Here is a 17,818-nt window from a genome sequence, read left to right on the forward strand (position 1 = left end):
CAGGTTATATATTTGTGTGGGGCCCGGGCCCCAGCAATATTCAGGGCTGGGCGCCCTGCTCCAGCAATAGTTGGAGCTGGGTCTCTTCCCGCCCCCCCCCCCCCCCCCCCGGTCCTGCCTGGATTGGCCCCGGCCACCGCAGGTCTCCCCCCGCCGCCGCGACCCTGCCTGGAGCAGGTCCCAGCCCCCGCCTGCCACCCCCCCTCCGCGTGTTCCCCCCCCTCCGCCGCGTTGTGTTGCGTCCCTGCCTGACAGAACACAGCGCGCCTCTCCCCTGCCTGCTGCCCGGAGGGCTCCCAGCAGATTTGCTGTCTGCTGCCGCAGGGTCCTAGTGCCTGCCCTCCGCCAGTACTGGCAAGGCAGGCTGCCCTTACCCTGAGCCTCTCCAACCCCAAACCCTCAGCCCCAGCCAGAGCCCTCATTCCCCCCGCACCCTAATCCTCAGCCCCAGCCCTGAGCACCCCCACATCATGAACCCCTCATCCCCCTGCAGCCTAATCCTCAGCCCCAACCAGAGCCCTCATCCCCCTGCACCCTAATCCTCAGCCCCAGCCAGAGCCCTCATCCCCCCGCACCCTAATCCTCTGCCCCAGCCCTGAGCGCCCCCACATCATGAACCCCTCATCCGCCCGCACCCTAATCCTCTGCCCCAGCCCTGAGCGCCCCCACATCATGAACCCCTCATCCACAGCCCTCACCCCACACTCCAAACCTCTGCCCTAGCCCTGAGCCCCCTCCTGCATCATGAACCCCTCATCCACAGCCCTCACCCACAGCCCAACCCTCTTCCCTAGCCCTGAGCCCCCTCGCATCATGAACCCCTCATCCACAGCCCTCACCCCACAGCCCAACCCTCTTCCCTAGCCCTGAGCCCCCTCCTGCATCATGTACCCCTCATCCTCAGCCCCACAGTCCTCACCCTGCACTCCCTCCTATCCCCAAACTCCCTCCCCCTTCCCACACACCCCTTCCCAACCCCAAACTCCATCCCAAAGCCTGCACCCTTCACCTCCTCCTGCACACCCACCCCCTGCCCCAGCCCAGAGCCTGCACCCAGCACCCTTCCTGCACCCTAATCCCCAGCCCAGGATCTGCACCCCAGACCTCCCCCGCCGAGCCCCCTCCCAGAGCCTTAGGCAGGTGGGGGCGGAGTTGGGGGGCGGAGTTGGGGGCGGGTTCTGGGCCCCACCAAAATTTTTACAAACTTGCCACCCATGGGAAGGACACCATTTTTAAGAGCACACCTGCACTGACTGCCATGACCCTCATGTGCACAATGCATGTTATGCTGTGCCTGACTAGTGCACTCTTAAAACAGGGGTGACCAGATATCCTGATTTTATAGGGACAGTCCCAATTCTTGGGTCTTTTTATTAGGCAGGCTCCTATTACCTCTCACCCTCTGTCCCAATGTTTCACACTTGCTGTCAGCTCACCCTACTCTTAAAATGTGCGTTCCTACGGCCCCATCAGATACTGGGCAAAGCCATGTTCAGATCTGCCAGTATCAGGTGCTGAACAAACCGCCCCCAAAGGGTGGCCGGTTCAAACTGGATGATACAAGGAGCCCAGCCCGGCTCCCCCGAGCCCAGGCTCGCGGGGGAAATGCCCGGGAGGCCCCCAAAGGGGGGTGCGACGCGACCATGTTAGGAGTCCCCCGATCCGAGCCTGACACAAGGGTGAGGCCGAGCAGGCCGAGCCCGCGCCCCCGGGCGGCTGGCGCTGCTGGGCGGGCCGCGATCAGCCGGGGAGCGCTGGGCTAGGACCCGCCCGCCCAGGCCAGGCCAGGCCAGGCCGGGGGCGTCGCTCTCCGCCGGCGGGAGGCGGGGCCATGGGCGGCCCGGCGCAGCCGCGCCAATGAGGGCCCGGCGCAGGCCGTCTCGGGCCCGCCCCCGCCGCAGGCAGCGACAGGCTCCGACGCGGCCCGGCCTGGCGCTTCGGTCGGGATCCTGCGCCGGGGGACGGGCCGAGCCGAGCCATGTGGGGCCGCTACCTGGCGGCGCGGCGGCTGCTGAGCCTCAGCCGGTGAGGAGGGGCCGAGCGGGGGGCGCTGTGCGGCGGCGGTCCTGGGCCCGATCACCCCATCCACCGGCTCACCCGCCCCCAGCATCTTCCTCGCAGAACCCCCCGGGCTCCCCCCCGTAGCCTCCCCCGCACCCCATCATTCGTCTGCCTAGACACCCCCCAACCCCCTGTGTCCTACCCCACAGCATTCGTGTCCCTAGACATCCCCTTCATCCTCCCCCGCACCCCCTTCATTCATGTCCCTAGACATCCCCCTTCCCCTAGCCCCCACCCCCATATCCTCCCCCAAACCCACAGCATTCATGTCCCTACACATCCCCCGTATCCTCCCCCGCACCCCATCATTCGTCTGCCTAGACACCCCCCAACCCCCTGTGTCCTACCCCACAGCATTCGTGTCCCTAGACATCCCCTTCATCCTCCCCCGCACCCCCTTCATTCGTCTGCCTAGACACTCCACAGCCCCCCCACCCCCTGTGTCCTACCCCACAGCATTCGTGTCCCTAGACATCCCCTTCATCCTCCCCCGCACCCCCTTCATTCGTCTGCCTAGACACCCCCAGCCCCCCATACCCTGTGTCCTACCCCACAGCATTCGTGTCCCTAGACATCCCCTTCATCCTCCCCCGCACCCCCTTCATTCGTCTGCCTAGACATCCCCCTTCCCCCAGCCCCCACCCCCTGTATCCTCCTCCGCACCCCACAGTATTCGTCTGCCTAGACATCCCCCTTCCCCCACCCCCTGTATCCTCCTCCGCACCCCACAGCATTCGTCTGCCTAGACACCCCCAGCCCCCTGTGTCCTACCCCACAGCATTTGTGTCCCTAGACATCCCCTTCATCCTCCCCCGCACCCCCTTCATTCGTCTGCCTAGACATCCCCCTGCCCCCACCCCCTGTATCCTCCTCTGCACCCCACAGCATTCGTCTGCCTAGACACCCCCAGCCCCCCATACCCTGTGTCCTACCCTACAGCATTCGTGTCCCTAGACATCCCCTTCATCCTCCCCCACACCCCCTTCATTCGTCTGCCTAGACATCCCCCTTCCCCCAGCCCCCACCCCCATATCCTCCCCCGCACCCCACAGCATTCATGTCCCTACACATCCCCCGTATCCTCCCCCGCACCCCATCATTCATCTCCCTAGACATCTCCCTTCCCCCAGCCCCCACCCCCTGTGTCCTCCCCCAGTCCTCACAGCATTCGTGTCCCTAGACATCCCCCAGCCCCCACCCCCTTGTATCCTCCCCCGCACCCCATCATTTGTATCCCTAGACATCCCCCTTCCCCCAGGCTTCCTCCCGTATTCTCCTCCACACCCCATTGTTCGTCTCCCTAGACATCCTCCTGTATCCTCCCCCACACCCCACAGCATTCATGTCCCTAGACATCCCCCTGTATCCTCCCCCACACCTCACAGCATTCGTCTCCCTAGACTTCCCTGCCCCAGACCTTACCACCCCTGTATCCTCCCCCACACCATTCATCTCCCTAGACTTCCCCAGCCCCTCCCACCCTTGTATCCTCCCCCACACCATTCATCTCCCTAGACTTCCCCAGCCCCTCCCACCCTTGTATCCTACCCCACAACATTCGTCTCCCTAGACTTCCCCCCTTCTCCCAGACACGCCCACCCCAGTATCCTTCCCCACACCCCACAACATTCATCTCCCTAGACTTCCCTCCTTCCAGACACTCCCACCCCAGTATCCTCCCCCCCACCCCACAGCATTTGTCTCCCTGTAACCCTTCTGGAAATTGCCCCTCCCCTCAGTTTATGTGCTTACAGTACCAAAGTTCCTGTTATCCCCTATAAATTCTACATCCCCCTTGTCCATACACACCCTAACATATCATCCTGACCTTCTGTAATATGACCCCTTCACAGTCCCTACTTCTGATAACACTCCCTCCTGCCTGCCATTACACACGGTCCTTATACCAACATGCACAATTTCACCCCTGCTGTTAATCTGCTACAGAAACACCTCCCCATGTCAGGTCATAATCCATCTGACGCTGCCTCATAGAAATCCCTCCTTCACACTCCATAGATCTTAATCCCTCTAGGGTCCCTTCTTCTAACTGTCCTTCCCAGCTACATTTCTAATATTGCCCTGACACACAACCTCCCCCATCCTATTATCCAGAACTTGTTCAGTTCCCTGATATTACCCCAGCAAAACTGTTACTTCATTTGAAGTCTTCTACCTCCTAGAACTCTGATCATGATGCTGATTGCTCTCCCCAATCCTCACCTTGCTCCCTTAAAATATTGCATAATTCTGGGCCATGTCTACACCGGAAAAATATCCACAAAAATTCCTACCAGTTCAGCAAGAAAAACAGACATAACTAACACAGAGGTAAAATAGGTCTGGCCTCTGGAGTATTGATTGCACTAGGGCTTTGCTGAACTAGTGGGAATGTTGTTTTTGTTTTGTAATTTTCCCAATACAGACAAGACCCCAAAGTTGACACCTACCCTAACCAATGTTTGCCTCTTTTGTTTTAGGCCCCAATCCTGAAATGAGCTCAATATAGGCAGATGCCCATTGAAGTCAGTGAAATTTTGTGTGAGCGGGGGAAGGTGGTGTTGTTCATATGAGGCTCCAATCTTGCAATAAGCTCAACTTTATCATGTAAACTCTTTTAGGTAGGAACTTGGCATTTGTCTATATCAGTGGTTCTTAACCTGTGGCCCATGGGCTGCTTGCAAAGCAGTCAGCACCCAGCTGTGGCCCAGGTGACATTCTCAGTGCCATGCAGGTAGCATTGGATGCAGCCCACATAACACACATGCGGCCCACAACGGCAAATAGGTTGAGAATCACAGGTCTATAGGATGCAATATTCATAATAATACACCCTTTTCTCCACCCCCAAAATTAAGCACAGAAAGGGGATTGGGTAAAGAGAAACCTGCTCGCCCGGTTGCATCTTTTTTTCAAAAAGAAAATTTTATTTCAGGACTTTGAATCAAAAGTCATGGAGGTGGAAGAGTGGGTCTGTAAATGAAAGAGCACTACAGTACAAGATAGGAGAACGAATCCATGGGTTCACTGTAAACCAGGTACAGTATTGTTTTTTTCTCCATCTCTCACTGTGAGAGCACTTTATAACTGGACAAAGAACTTAGTGTAAGATGTTTCCCTGCAGAAGTTGAGACCAAGAGTTAGGGTTGCAGGGTAAATTTTTACATACATGCTTAGAAGCAGATAAAATATTCTTGTGGACAAAAATCTTTAGGCAATGCTAACACAAAATGCCTGCTTTAAAAGAAGACACTAATTCTGCTAGAATTTCTGACAAGCAAAACACAGTGACTTGTGTGCAAACTTTGGAGAAGAAACTCAAGCCATTGAAAACTATATTAAACATTCAATCATATGTGAGTACTTGTATTTCACTGCGTGCTCTTTATTTGTTTCTGCAAGTTATTACAAAAATATGAGCTCTTCCTAGGTCTACTATTTATTGTAGTGGAACTAGCAATATTTATAGAGCTCTTTTCATCTGATATTCTTTTAAAGGAAGTCAGTATCATTATCTCCATATTACAGAGGGGAAAAGTTTAGCACACAGACTTGGAAGTAAGTTGGCCAAAATCAGTGAGCTCTGCTAAACCAGAAACCAGATCTTCAGTGCAGTGCCCTGTCTTCTGAATCTCATGCTCCTTACAATTATACAAGTGGCCAAATTGTTCAAAGATTGTTTCCTATACCAGATAAGTATTGTTGGTTTCTAGTGCAGATACAACTATAATTTCTGCCCTTCAGGTAATTGTGTTATTTAATTTATTTTTCTTGTATTTATTGACCTCTAATTCTACAAGCTATGAAAACTACAGTATCTGCTAAAAATAGACTTGCACCACTTATGTTTTATTCACCAGCTAAGTTTTATTTACAACCTAAGGCTCTGATCCTGAAATTGGTGCAATTTAGTGGCTTCTTGAGTTCCACTGAAATTAATCAGACTCCATTTGGGTGTGAGGGTCAGGACCAATGCATAAGTCTAGCCACAGGATGCGGGTATAAGTGTTTGATCTGGCTCTCCGAAACATGGTACATAAGTACCAAATGGTCTTGCAAAATCATTTATATCACGTGGAAGTATCTGTCAGTGACAGTGTATGTAACAGTGCACCTTTGAGCAAATGGGAACACAATAAAATCCTAGGCTTTTCTACATAGACCAAAAATATTTAAAAATTATTCCTTAATACTTTGTTTCTTAAAAATAATGGTGACTTTTTTTGTAATATATCAAAGAGTTGCAACATAAAACAACAAAGACAAGGAAGGTAAAGCATACTTGCATGTAAAACATAGTGGGATGACTGTTAATCCTTTGAATGTGCCTGACTTTAATATAATATAATGAATTATATGTTGGTATAATCTTCCCTATGAAATTCTTTGTTTTTGCTTTCCATCATAACCTTAATTTCTTCTAGTTCAGTTTTAATTGTGTTTGATGTGCAGCAGAGGCTAGTTGGTTCTTTTCATAGTGTTCACAAATTATTTTACCTAGAATTTATCTAAATACTAACATGGAGGTTTTCTTCCAATTTAGGTAACAGCTGTTCCTGAGCTATTCCTAACTGCAGTGAAGCTTAGTCATGAGAACACAGGAGCCAAATATTTACATGTGGCACGTGAGGACTCCAATAATCTATTTAGGTATTCAACCTGAGACCTGCAAACACTAATACAGCTTCATAATACTCGAACATTGCTAATACTTTCCATTTAAGGAGCTCATAGTTGCAAGACTTAAAAAAATCCTACTTTACCAAAACTGTTGTAAAACTTAATTTCTCTTCTGCCTTTCAGTTAGTGAAATGAGTTTATTTTTTGGTAAGGAAAAATTCATACTATCAAATCCATTTCGGAATGCGTTATAAATTTCTCTTATGTTGATTGCTTATCTTTGTAAACTAAGTTGGTGTAATACCCTCTTAAATAGATTTAAGAGCTTCTACACAAGGGGGTTGTGCTGTTTTTTAACTTAAAGTGGTGCAACTTTCATATGTAGTCAAGGCTTAATTCACACAATTTACCTGTAAGGTTAGTAACAAATATTGCTATAGTCACTGTCAAAAGAGGACGTACATTTACAATATTGGTGTTAGCTACTGTAGCTATTTTATCGACAACCTTAGTTACTGTACTTAGTTTGTCTGCTGAACTGCATATCATGCACTGGAAAAACACCGTATCTCATCCAAAAGGTATACATTCTCCTGCCAAAAGTCCTCTAATTGTGAGCTTGGTGGTTGAAAGAAATGATATTCCTGCATCCCAGCTGCACCAATATTGGAAGACTAGTTTAGTTACTAAACCATGCTGCCTTTCACATAAGGCTAAACTACAAAACAAGTAATGGATGTGCTGTCTTTTGTTCACAAACCATTGTGTTGCATTCTTTTATAGTGTACAATTTCGTACCACCCCGTTGGACAGTACTGGTGTTCCACATATCCTTGAACACACTGTGCTTTGTGGTTCTCAGAAGTACCCTTGCAGAGATCCTTTTTTTAAAATGTTAAACAGATCACTGTCCACTTTCATGAATGCATTTACAGGTGAGTTCAAGATAACTAATAGCATATAATTCAGCGATTCTCAATCTGTGGGTTGGGACCCCAAAAATGGGTCGCGACTCTATTTTAATGGGGTCGCCAGGACTAGTTTAGACTTGCTGGGGCTGAAGCCTGAGTCCCACCACCTGGGGCCAAAGCCAAAGCCCAAGGGCTTCGGCTTTACCCGCACCTCACCCCCTCTGCCCAGGGCGATGGGGCTCAGGGTTTGACTTTCTTCCCTCTGGCAGGCTCAGGCTTCGCTCCCTCCGCCTGGAGTTGTGTAGTAATTTTTGTTGTCAGAAGGGGGTCGCGGTGCAATGAAGTTTGAGAACTCCTGGCATATATAATATTGTTAATTATCCTTTACTTTATGATTATGACTTACTTCCTAAATTCAGTGTTTATTTGTATTTGTTTTGCTATAATTATTTATAAGTATTGTTGAGCCTTTCTAATTACATTGACTGGGAGATCCATTGCAAAATATTGAATTTTATAAACTAGCAAGCAAACAAGCAAGACAGTGCTGATTTACAAAATGTATTTTGTTCATTTGACAAGTATAGGTTAGGTGATACATCATAGTAATATAAGTAAATGTTCTGTTAGCATCACTTTTACAAAACAGCCATCTTAGCGATGAGATACTTACTACAATATTAGATCTTTGCTGAGGAGTGGAGAGAAACCATCACATCTATAGACGTTATTGGGTGCGCAAATTAGTGAGGTTCTACTCTGTTCCAGTTAATTACTTGGACAATAGAACTTAAAATAAAAATAGGGAGTGAAATGCACTGCAAACTTCCTAAAATACTTTGGTCATTAATACTTGACTTTGTTTGTAAACAGCCAGTGATTACACACTCTACCCATTTTCAACACAAAATCCAAAGGATTTTCAGAATCTCCTGTCCGTGTATTTGGATGCTGCTTTTTTCCCATGTTTGCGACAACTAGATTTCTGGTAAGACTTGTACAATTGGGTGTATAAACATTAAAAATCAAAGACTTGCTTATAATTTTAAAACTTTTACAGGCAAGAAGGTTGGAGGTTAGAACACGAGAATCCGACTGATCCTCAGACACCACTAGTCTTTAAAGGAATTGTTTTTAATGAAATGAAAGGGGCATTTGTAAGTTCTGGCTTTTATTATAAACACTATTTATAAAGGTACATTGTGAATATTTAAAATAGTTTAAATTGCAGATTAACAATTCCATAGTTTCATTAAGTTTGAATAGCTCCATTCTCCCCAGTATTAACCTCCTGCACTCAATAGTAATACTGAAGATAGATTGAATAGGATTTGTTTTGAAGGATAGTCTGTTGAAAAGCTTATTATTTATATAAATGTAGTATTTAAGTAGTGAATTTTGCTGTTCTCCTATCTTTTGAGCAAAGGTTGGAATTACAATGTTGCAGCAATAGGTCATTAGTCATCTGATTAAACAGTGACAACAACTTTTTAATTGTTGTATTAAAGTCAATGGAACTGGTGGACTACATACTTGTGTAAGAATTACTTTTATGAGTAAGGCATATAAGATCAGGTCTTACTGTTTAAATATTTTTAATCTTAAAATTTCCTCTGATGGCTTGCTAAAATGTATTTTTTCCCCTTTAAGACAGACAATGAGAGGTTATTCTCACAACACCTACAGAATAAACTCCTTCCTGATCACACTTATGCTGTAATATCTGGTGGAGACCCATTAAGTATTCCTGACCTTACATGGGAACAGCTTAAACATTTCCATGCCACTCATTATCATCCAAGCAATGCTAGGTACTTTAAATTGTTGTTGCTGACTTCTTAGGTGATATACTGGTTTAGCCATGTGTGTGTTTATTTGTCTCTCTCACAATAATGCAGGTATTTACTTTATATTAGTATGTAAGGCGTGGGGCAAAATTTTATGGCCCCAAGAATGGATAAATGGGTATGGTTTTTGTTAAATTTTTGTCACTCATTCAAATCAAGCCCATATTGGAAGTCACAGAAAGATGTTATAATCTGATGGCTCTTCAGTGGCTTGTGTGACATGAGGTAATGGTATCAGATTCCTACTGGTAGATGTTGACATTGCTCAGCCATTAACTGTTGGTATATTTGACAAGGCCTGCATAGAAGCTAATAATTGACTTGACATGGAGACTTAAAGGTGATTCCTTCAGATAGAATTGAGGGGTATTAGTGGGGAAGCTTGTATTGCTTCTGCCTTTTCTGAACCATTTCTGTGCATAAATAGAAATTCAGCTTAGAGGGCTGTCAATCCAGCATCTTTCCTGAGAAATTAATTCAGCTATTGCGATGCTGACCTCCCAGCCCACTGTTTTGTTTTTCTCTTCAATCTGCTATTTCTAACATGTCTGAATATTGATCTTGATAATCCAATATGCTCTTCCTGGGCAGCTCCTAGAGCTTGTGTAGAGCCCCTGTAAATCAATAGCAAGGATCCGCTTCAGTGGAGCCAATTGCAGGATCAGGTCAAAATTTGTAACCTTATTGAGGCAAGGATTGTGAGATCTTATCCATATTGCGAGCAGCTAAATAACTTTGCTTCTCTTCTAGAAAAATAGGGTTTTGGGAATTTGGCTGTTGGGATTAGCTTGTTTTGGACACACAACTTTTTTTCCCCCCAAGAGTACTATATGATTGTCCTACAAACTAGCTGCTGGCTTTTAGTGCTCTTGACTTCAGTGCATGAAACTGACTGGAAAATGGCATGGGCTCTTCAGCTCTGAATAACTTTCTGATTAGTGTGTGTTAGTTTTATTTCTGCAGCAGAATTTTTGGTGGCATTTTTGACAGGATTGTGGGCCATGAAGACGCATTCATTTCTGCGTATAACTAACTCACTAAAAGATGCATGAAATTCAGACTTCATTGCTACTGTATAATGCATGCAGACTAAAAAAAATTAAATCCTAATCTTACATTTTAAAATGCAGGTTCTTCACTTATGGTAACTTCCCATTGGAGCAGCATTTGAAACAAATTCATGAAGAAGCGCTGACTAAGTTTCATAGAATTGAACCAAATACTGCCATCCCAGTACAGCAATTCTGGGATAAGCCTGTAAGTAAAGATAAATATACAAACAGCCTTTGTATTGCAGTACGTTAAATATTGATTCTGGTCTGCAATGCTATTCAACTTATTGTTGTTTGTTTTTATAGAACACTCAGACATTTTGTTTGGTTATAAAAGCGTTAACTGTCTTTGGGCCTTATGATAAATTTAAATGATTGACTTCTAGGTTCTGTATACTGTTATGTTAGGGTCTAAACGATCCCTCAGTGTTTGAAGATTGCCACATTGTATTCACTTATTAGAGAATTATCCATCTAGCAACTGACACAGAGTGTTGGGAGTTAGGAGAAAATGCAGGGATACCAGGGAGGGATAGCTCAGTGGTTTGAACATTGGCCTGGTGAACCCAGGGTTGTGAGTTCAGTCCTTGAGGGGACCACTTAGGGATCTGGGGCAAAAAAAAAAGAAGTCAATACTTGGTCCTGCTAGTGAAGGCAGGGGGCTGGACTCAATGACCTTTCAGGGTCCCTTCCAGTTCTATGAGATAGGAGATGTGGGCTTCATTCCTAGCTCTGTCAGAGGCTTGCTATGTTCTCTGGATCAGTTCCTGCTTTAATTTGCACCCAGAGTTAAATGGGATGGAAGTTAGGGTAGGATTTGTCAATTTCCCACTTGTAATGGAGATACTACCTACCTCTGGTGGATGATAACAAGCAAGGATGATGTATTCATGAATTTACAAGTTAACTCATTAACATGTGTAAAGTGCATTAAAATCCATGGAAGGAAGATGCTATAGAAACACAAATTATCCTTTATTAACTTTTCGACTTTAATGTTTTAAATTATTTTACTGCCTCTAGTTACTTATTTATTATACTTGACAGAGAGAGCATCATGTGAAATGTGGCTCAGATTCATTTGCTGCAGACCCTACAAAGCAGACAACTATTAGTGTCAGTTTCCTGTTGACAGAGTAAGTGTATTGAAAATGAAATTACAACAGAAGAATCATGCTTATTCCTTTAAATCAGGATCTTACTAAGAGTTTATTTCACCATGAGCATAATCAGCAGAATTGTTTACTACAAGGATTCTCAAATTTGTTTCATAGTATGGGTCACGTCGCATCCCATCATGACTGCGTGGCCCTGTGTGGAAATAAAGAGCCAATACCATGTATTCTGTCGACCAGTGGTTCACTGTATTCTAATTGGTTACATCTATGCAAACGTATTAAATGTAATGGGGTTGCCAAGATGTACCTCAGGGCCTAATTAAACCAGTAAAACCTTTGACTGGCAATAATGCAGCAAGTGGAAAGAACCCAGTTTGGCTCTAGGAGCCCAAGCTGCCCATGCACAACTGTCAGTGACTTTAAAAAACAAAACAAAAACCTTTTCCTTCCCCCCCACTTCCCAGCCCACCCCTTGTAGTTTGATACCAACAATAACTTAAATATAATACATAGTACCCCACAATGCCATTTTAAAGAGCACCGTGCTGTAACTTACTTTTTTTCCTTAGCATTACAGATACTTTTGAAACTTTCACGCTTAACTTGCTGTCTTCCCTGTTGGTTGGTGGACCTAATTCCCCCTTCTACAAAGCCTTACTTGAGGCCAATCTTGGTACAGACTTTTCTCCTGATGTTGGGTAAGTGTCACAATTTACTTTACATCACCTTTTAATGACTATAACTTCTGTAACATTAATACTGCTCTTGTTATAAAATTACTTCTTTTTTTGAAAAATACATCGAAGGATAGGTGGGGAGAAAGCTAACTCTTATTATAATTTTCATGCCATTTTTATACAAGAATCTTCTGGTGTATTTTACTCTTTTCCATAGTGGAACAGTGAAGTATCTTCAAGTGTAAATTATGACCTTGCAAGATAGATAAATAGTTCTATTCCTGACTTACATTGATGTAATGGAGATCAGAATAAGGCCCATAATTCACAATCCATGTTGCTATTTTGCTGTTACCGATTACTTGCATACAATGTTTAAATGGTTGTTTAAAATAAATACATACAAGATAAATTGAAAGTTACCAATAAATTTCTTTACCAGTGCTCCAGCTGCTGTGGGTAGCCCCAGGCCCTTTAAATCACTGCCAGGGCTCTGGCAGCCGGGCTCGGGAGGTGATTTAAAGGGTCTGGGGCTCCACACGAATTTGGATATAACGCGGTAAAGGAGCGGAGCTTGGGTGGCACTTTAAAGGGCCGGGGCTCCCTGCTGCTTTACCACGTTATATCCGAATTTGTGTTACATGGGGTCTCGTTCAATCAGGGTAGAGGTATATGTTGAACAGAAGAATGGGACTCTCTCTGAGTAAAGATACCCATGTGTATAACTGTTGGTAGGATCATTTCCTAAGTACTTAATGTTTTAAATAATTACACTTCATTCCAATTAAAATGACAGTATTTAGTACCTACTAGGTTAATGTGCAACCTCTTGGCAAGAAATTTATTGGTAACTTTCAGTTTCTTGTATGTATTTATCAGTGCAACATTAAGAAGCAGCATAGTCTACTCCTGACAGCATTCTGCGCCAAAAAATAAAAAATTCTGCGCACAGTATTTTAAACTTCTGCAAATAAATGAGGAGGCTCCAGCATGGCATTGGGTAGAGAGGCCACTGGCTGTACAGAGACGGCAGGCCACTGTGCAGTTCCCCCTGGGACACGGACTCAGCAGTGAGGCTGCACCCAACCCTGACACAGCGCAACGACCAGGCCTGCCCCAGAAACACTACAGGGCCTTGCCCATCTGTGCCAGGTGTGGACAGGCAGGCTCAGCAAGGCAGGATCCAAATGTGGAGGGGCTTACCAGGTGTGGGTTGAGAGGGTTCTGTGTGCGACAATCTGGATGCAGGCAGCTCAGTGAGGGATCTGGATGCACAGTGGTTTGTAGGGGGGGGTCTGATGAAGGAGGTGGGGGCTCAGCAGGAGGGGTTCTGGGTGTGTGCGAGCTCATGGGTGTGTGTGTGTGTGTGTCCGTCCAGATGCTAGGGGAGTGGGGCTCAGTGGGGTCAGGATCCAAGTGCAGCTGGTTGGGGCTCGGTGGGGTGGGGATCTGGGTGCGGATGGCTCGTCAGCTTGGTCCAGGTGCAGGGGGAGTGAGGCTCTGCAGGGGGGGATTCTGAGTGTGGGGAGTGAGGCGGAGCGGAAGGGTCTGGGTATAAGGGGGTCTGGATGCTTGGGGGTTGGGCAGATGGGGGAAGCAGCTCCCTGTACAGGAATCCCTCCCCCTGCAGCTGAGGAGTGATGGGCACAGGAAGTGGGATGGGAGTGGGAAGATGGATTTTGCAGAGCTTTCCACAGCCGGGCGAGAAATCTGGGGGTGTGTCTGACCCGCCCCTGCATGCCGTGCAGGGGAAGAGGAAGAGGAAGTCCCGTCCTCCCCAGCAGGGCCGGCTCCAGGCACCAGCTTATCAAGCAGGTGCTTGGGGCAGCAACTCCGGAGCGGGGCGGCACTTTAAAGTATTTGGTGGCAATTCGGTGGAGGGTCCCTCACTCCCGCTCGGAGCGAAGGACCTCCCGCTGAATTGCCGGAAATCGCGATCGTGGCTTTTTTTTTTTTTTTTCCTGCTTGGGGCGGCAAAACCCCTGGAGCTGGCTCTGCTCCCCAGCCCAGCTGGGACTAGCAGCTGAGCCTGGTGTAGGGTAGGAGCCACCAGCTGGGTCTTCCCTGTCCAGCTTCCTGCACCACAGTGATTTACCTCTCTGCCGGCTGCCCTGGGCCCCTGAAACATACTGCTGGGAAGGGCATGCTGAATTTTAAGTGCAGGGGAGTTGATTTTCAGCAGTGCCGATCTCCTACAGCTCCTATTATATTGGCTTCTGTTGGAATTGTAGGAAGTTCAGGACTTCTGAAAATGGGACCTTAGGTTTCTAGAGTTGAGCCCTAAAGTTAGTCACTTGTGAAAACTTGGACTACAATTTCTTTATCTCAGTTTCCCTAAATTTATTGAGTCACTGAGACATAAACATGGAACCCCCAAAATATCATCTCTGTACTCAATTTTCAAAGACTGCTATATGAAGACTAAATTGTAGATGCGTTCTACTTACTGTCATAAGTAAAATGTACATGTTGGTTTAAAAAGACTTTTCCTCTTGATGTCTGCCATCTAAATAAAATTATATAAATACAGAAAAATCTTCTATATTTGAAAACACTAATACAAATTAATTCCAAGATTTTTCTGTCCTTCCTAATTTAGTTTTGGTTCTCTAGCTGTATTTCATTCTTTAGTTTGAACCATGGCTGAAAATTTTTAAAACTGTGTAACATTCCTACTGAAATTGAAAAATAAATAGCTGAAGATTTTGGGTCCTTGCCTTTTTGTTAGATTTTTTTTCTTTTCCACCTTAGTCTAGATCTTGTAAATTCTAACTTTATTATTATTTTTTGCATTCATTAACTAGTTATTACCTTTCTGTGGTTCTGTGTAAAAGTTTCAGTACCTACCGCTGGAATAAATGTTTTTTATTGTAGGTTTAATGGCTGCACGAGAGAGGCTTACTTCAGTGTAGGCCTACAAGGAATTGCTGAGAAAGACATTGAAACTGTCAAACAAATTATTGCTAGAACAATAGATGAAGTTATTGAGTGAGTAATGTTAAAATTCTTGAAGTATTCTTTTAGCAAAATCTATTTCTAGAAGTATATTTTTAAAATATCTATTTAAAAATGTATGAAAACTACACTAAAGTAGCAATTTTCAATGGTTCAGTACTTTTAAGAACTAATCTTATTTCTTGCCTCTCCCCCCTGCTTCCTTAAATACTTGTCCTATAGTGTGCCGCTCACCATAATATTTAGGAGTTAATAGTGCTGTTTCATTAAATGACACACTATGATCTTACTTCATATCAGTTTTATTCTATATGGTACATATTAAGTACCAATGCGTCAATACTGTAATTCATTTTCATGTCTTTATTTATGATTAGTAGCATATTAATAGGTGCATGTGTGCTTCTCTTGGGGGGGGGGGTGCGCGCATGTGCGTGCACACACAAAACATCTATATATATAAAAAAAAAAAATCTTTCCCCAAAGAAAAGGATTTGAGGAAGAGAGGATTGAAGCTCTACTTCACAAAATTGAAATCCAGATGAAACATCAGTCTACAAGTTTTGGACTTGCCCTGACATCAGTAAGTGCTCCTTTTTCTGAGTAGGAAAAATGTCAGTTTTCAGCGTGTCTTAGGCCTTGCAAAATCTGACACAGAATTCTTTCTCGTGCAGACCTTCTACTGAAATATCTTTTGTCTCCCTTCCTTCCTTCCCCTCAATATTAACAAAGGTCTGTCGTCATTAAACTTTGTACAGGAACTCCTCACTTAGAGTCATTTTGGTTAACGTTGTTTTGTTGTTACGTTGCTGATCAATTAGGGAACATATTTGTTTAAAGTTGTGCAGTGCTCCCTTATAATGTTGTTTGGCAGCCGCCTGCTTTGTCCATTGCTTGCAGGAAAAGCAGCCCATTGGAGCTAGCGGGGCTGGGTGGGCTTGGAACCAGGGTGGACCGGCAGCCCCTCTACCAGCTCCCCGCTCCCCCAAGTTCCCTGTGTGGCAGCCACTCAACAGGCTATCAGTTGCCAGTAGTTCAGCTCTCCCTCCCCCCAGGATGGAGGCAGCTTCCTGCGAGCAGCTGCTTCTCAACTTGCTGATCTACTTAACAAGGTGGTGTACTTAGAGTGGGGTCAGCCTACTTAAAGGGGCAATGCGCATCTCTCTCTCACACAGGGTATGTGTCTCTGTCTGCCATAGTCTCCCCTCCCTCCATTCGTGCCTCCTTGTAGAGTGTGAGGCTACATTAACAAAAATGAGTTAATCCTTGAGGGCTCAGCCAAAAGCTAGTTCATTATTTAGCAGTAAGGCATACCCTGGGAAATATCTCACCCTCTGACTTCACCACCTCAACCAAGCTTCACAATCATCATCGCTGTGTACAGTATTAAATTGTTTAAGTCACATTTTTCAGGAACATAACTACAACTTTAACGAGATATTACTGTATTAATTGTCTAATTTAGGGCTCAATCCCCTAATGTTTACACGATTAGGTCCACTGGAATTGCTTGCTTAGATAGCGATTTCTCCTGGGTTTGTAAAATCAGGGCATGGACGTATACATTTCTAAGGCCTCCTGCACCCCATAGTGCTATATAAATAATAACTGAATACTTGGTCCCCTGTACTTAGTTTTGCTGCTGTAATTAAAATTCATAGTTTAAACATGAAAATATGCCTTGGCTTGAACGTTTACTTAAAATTTCCCCATAGAAGCAATTGTAGAGATGAGCCCCCTAGAAAATGTGGGTGGCTCTGAAGAACCCTGAGAAGCCTTCTAAGATTTGTAAAGTGGGGGGCTCTGTGAGGATCTGCAGGAAAGGTGGAATATTTCACATTCTGCCTTTCCCAGTGATCAACTCCTCTGCTGTCTCCTATTCTGCTATACCCTGTGTTCCACTTGTCCACTATCCCTCACTCTGCTGCCACCCTTCTTGTCTTCACCACTGTGCCCTCCCCCACTTTGCTAGGACTCTCTATATCCTGTTGTCCACTATGTAATCCAAGTTCCATGCTTTCTCCAGCCTGCAAATTCCACCTGTGGACCTCCCTAACTAAGATCCAAAGGAAGTGAACATTTTAGGAGGCCTTCTAGAGTGGCATAGTGGGGTTATCAGGAGAGTTGGGGAGGGGACAGCAGCAAGAGAATGCATTATATAGAATAATCAAATCAAACTTAATTTAAAATATCTCCCTGTTCTTTTCAAGTTAGGATCTGGCAAAAAGAGCTTTATAAATTTCTCACTACGGTGATCACCATTTTTTAAAATGTCTTCAGCTTGTCTGATTAAATTCTGCTGCAAAACCCCCTCTTTTTAATTGGTAAGACTTGCAAGCAATTAATTTGAAGTTTGAGGACTATCTCTGCAAGAAAATACTCTAGAAACGTACTTTATTTAAAAGAAAAAGAATCTGCTTAAATCTCCAGCAGTAACATTCCATATTAATCTCTTCATATTTCTGTTAATAATAAAAATGGAAATAACTTCAAGTTTTCTAGGGATGATTGTTTAAAAACACTAGATCTTTGTGGAAGTTCAGTACAGTAACTGAGTTCTTTCTTTTCTTTTGTTAA

At 45.2% G+C, this 17,818-nt stretch overlaps 1 protein-coding gene across 1 annotated transcript in view; it reads left to right on the forward strand.

The window, feature by feature from the left end:
* The first annotated feature begins 1,906 nt into the window (after positions 1-1,906).
* The window catches only part of PITRM1 (pitrilysin metallopeptidase 1), a 47,907-nt gene continuing 31,995 nt past the window's right edge, over positions 1,907-17,818 (forward strand). Inside the window, exons 1-12 of the mRNA XM_045002892.1 lie at positions 1,907-2,025; positions 4,997-5,099; positions 6,605-6,711; positions 7,465-7,616; positions 8,466-8,580; positions 8,653-8,749; positions 9,243-9,403; positions 10,570-10,696; positions 11,539-11,627; positions 12,179-12,307; positions 15,161-15,274; positions 15,728-15,824. Coding sequence (XP_044858827.1) covers positions 1,979-2,025; positions 4,997-5,099; positions 6,605-6,711; positions 7,465-7,616; positions 8,466-8,580; positions 8,653-8,749; positions 9,243-9,403; positions 10,570-10,696; positions 11,539-11,627; positions 12,179-12,307; positions 15,161-15,274; positions 15,728-15,824 — 1,338 coding nt within the window. The 5' untranslated portion in view covers positions 1,907-1,978. The remainder of the gene's footprint in view (positions 2,026-4,996; positions 5,100-6,604; positions 6,712-7,464; positions 7,617-8,465; positions 8,581-8,652; positions 8,750-9,242; positions 9,404-10,569; positions 10,697-11,538; positions 11,628-12,178; positions 12,308-15,160; positions 15,275-15,727; positions 15,825-17,818) is intronic.

Source organism: Mauremys mutica, chromosome 2 (genome assembly GCF_020497125.1).
Source record: "Mauremys mutica isolate MM-2020 ecotype Southern chromosome 2, ASM2049712v1, whole genome shotgun sequence".
In the NCBI taxonomy this organism is placed as follows: Eukaryota; Metazoa; Chordata; order Testudines; family Geoemydidae; genus Mauremys; species Mauremys mutica.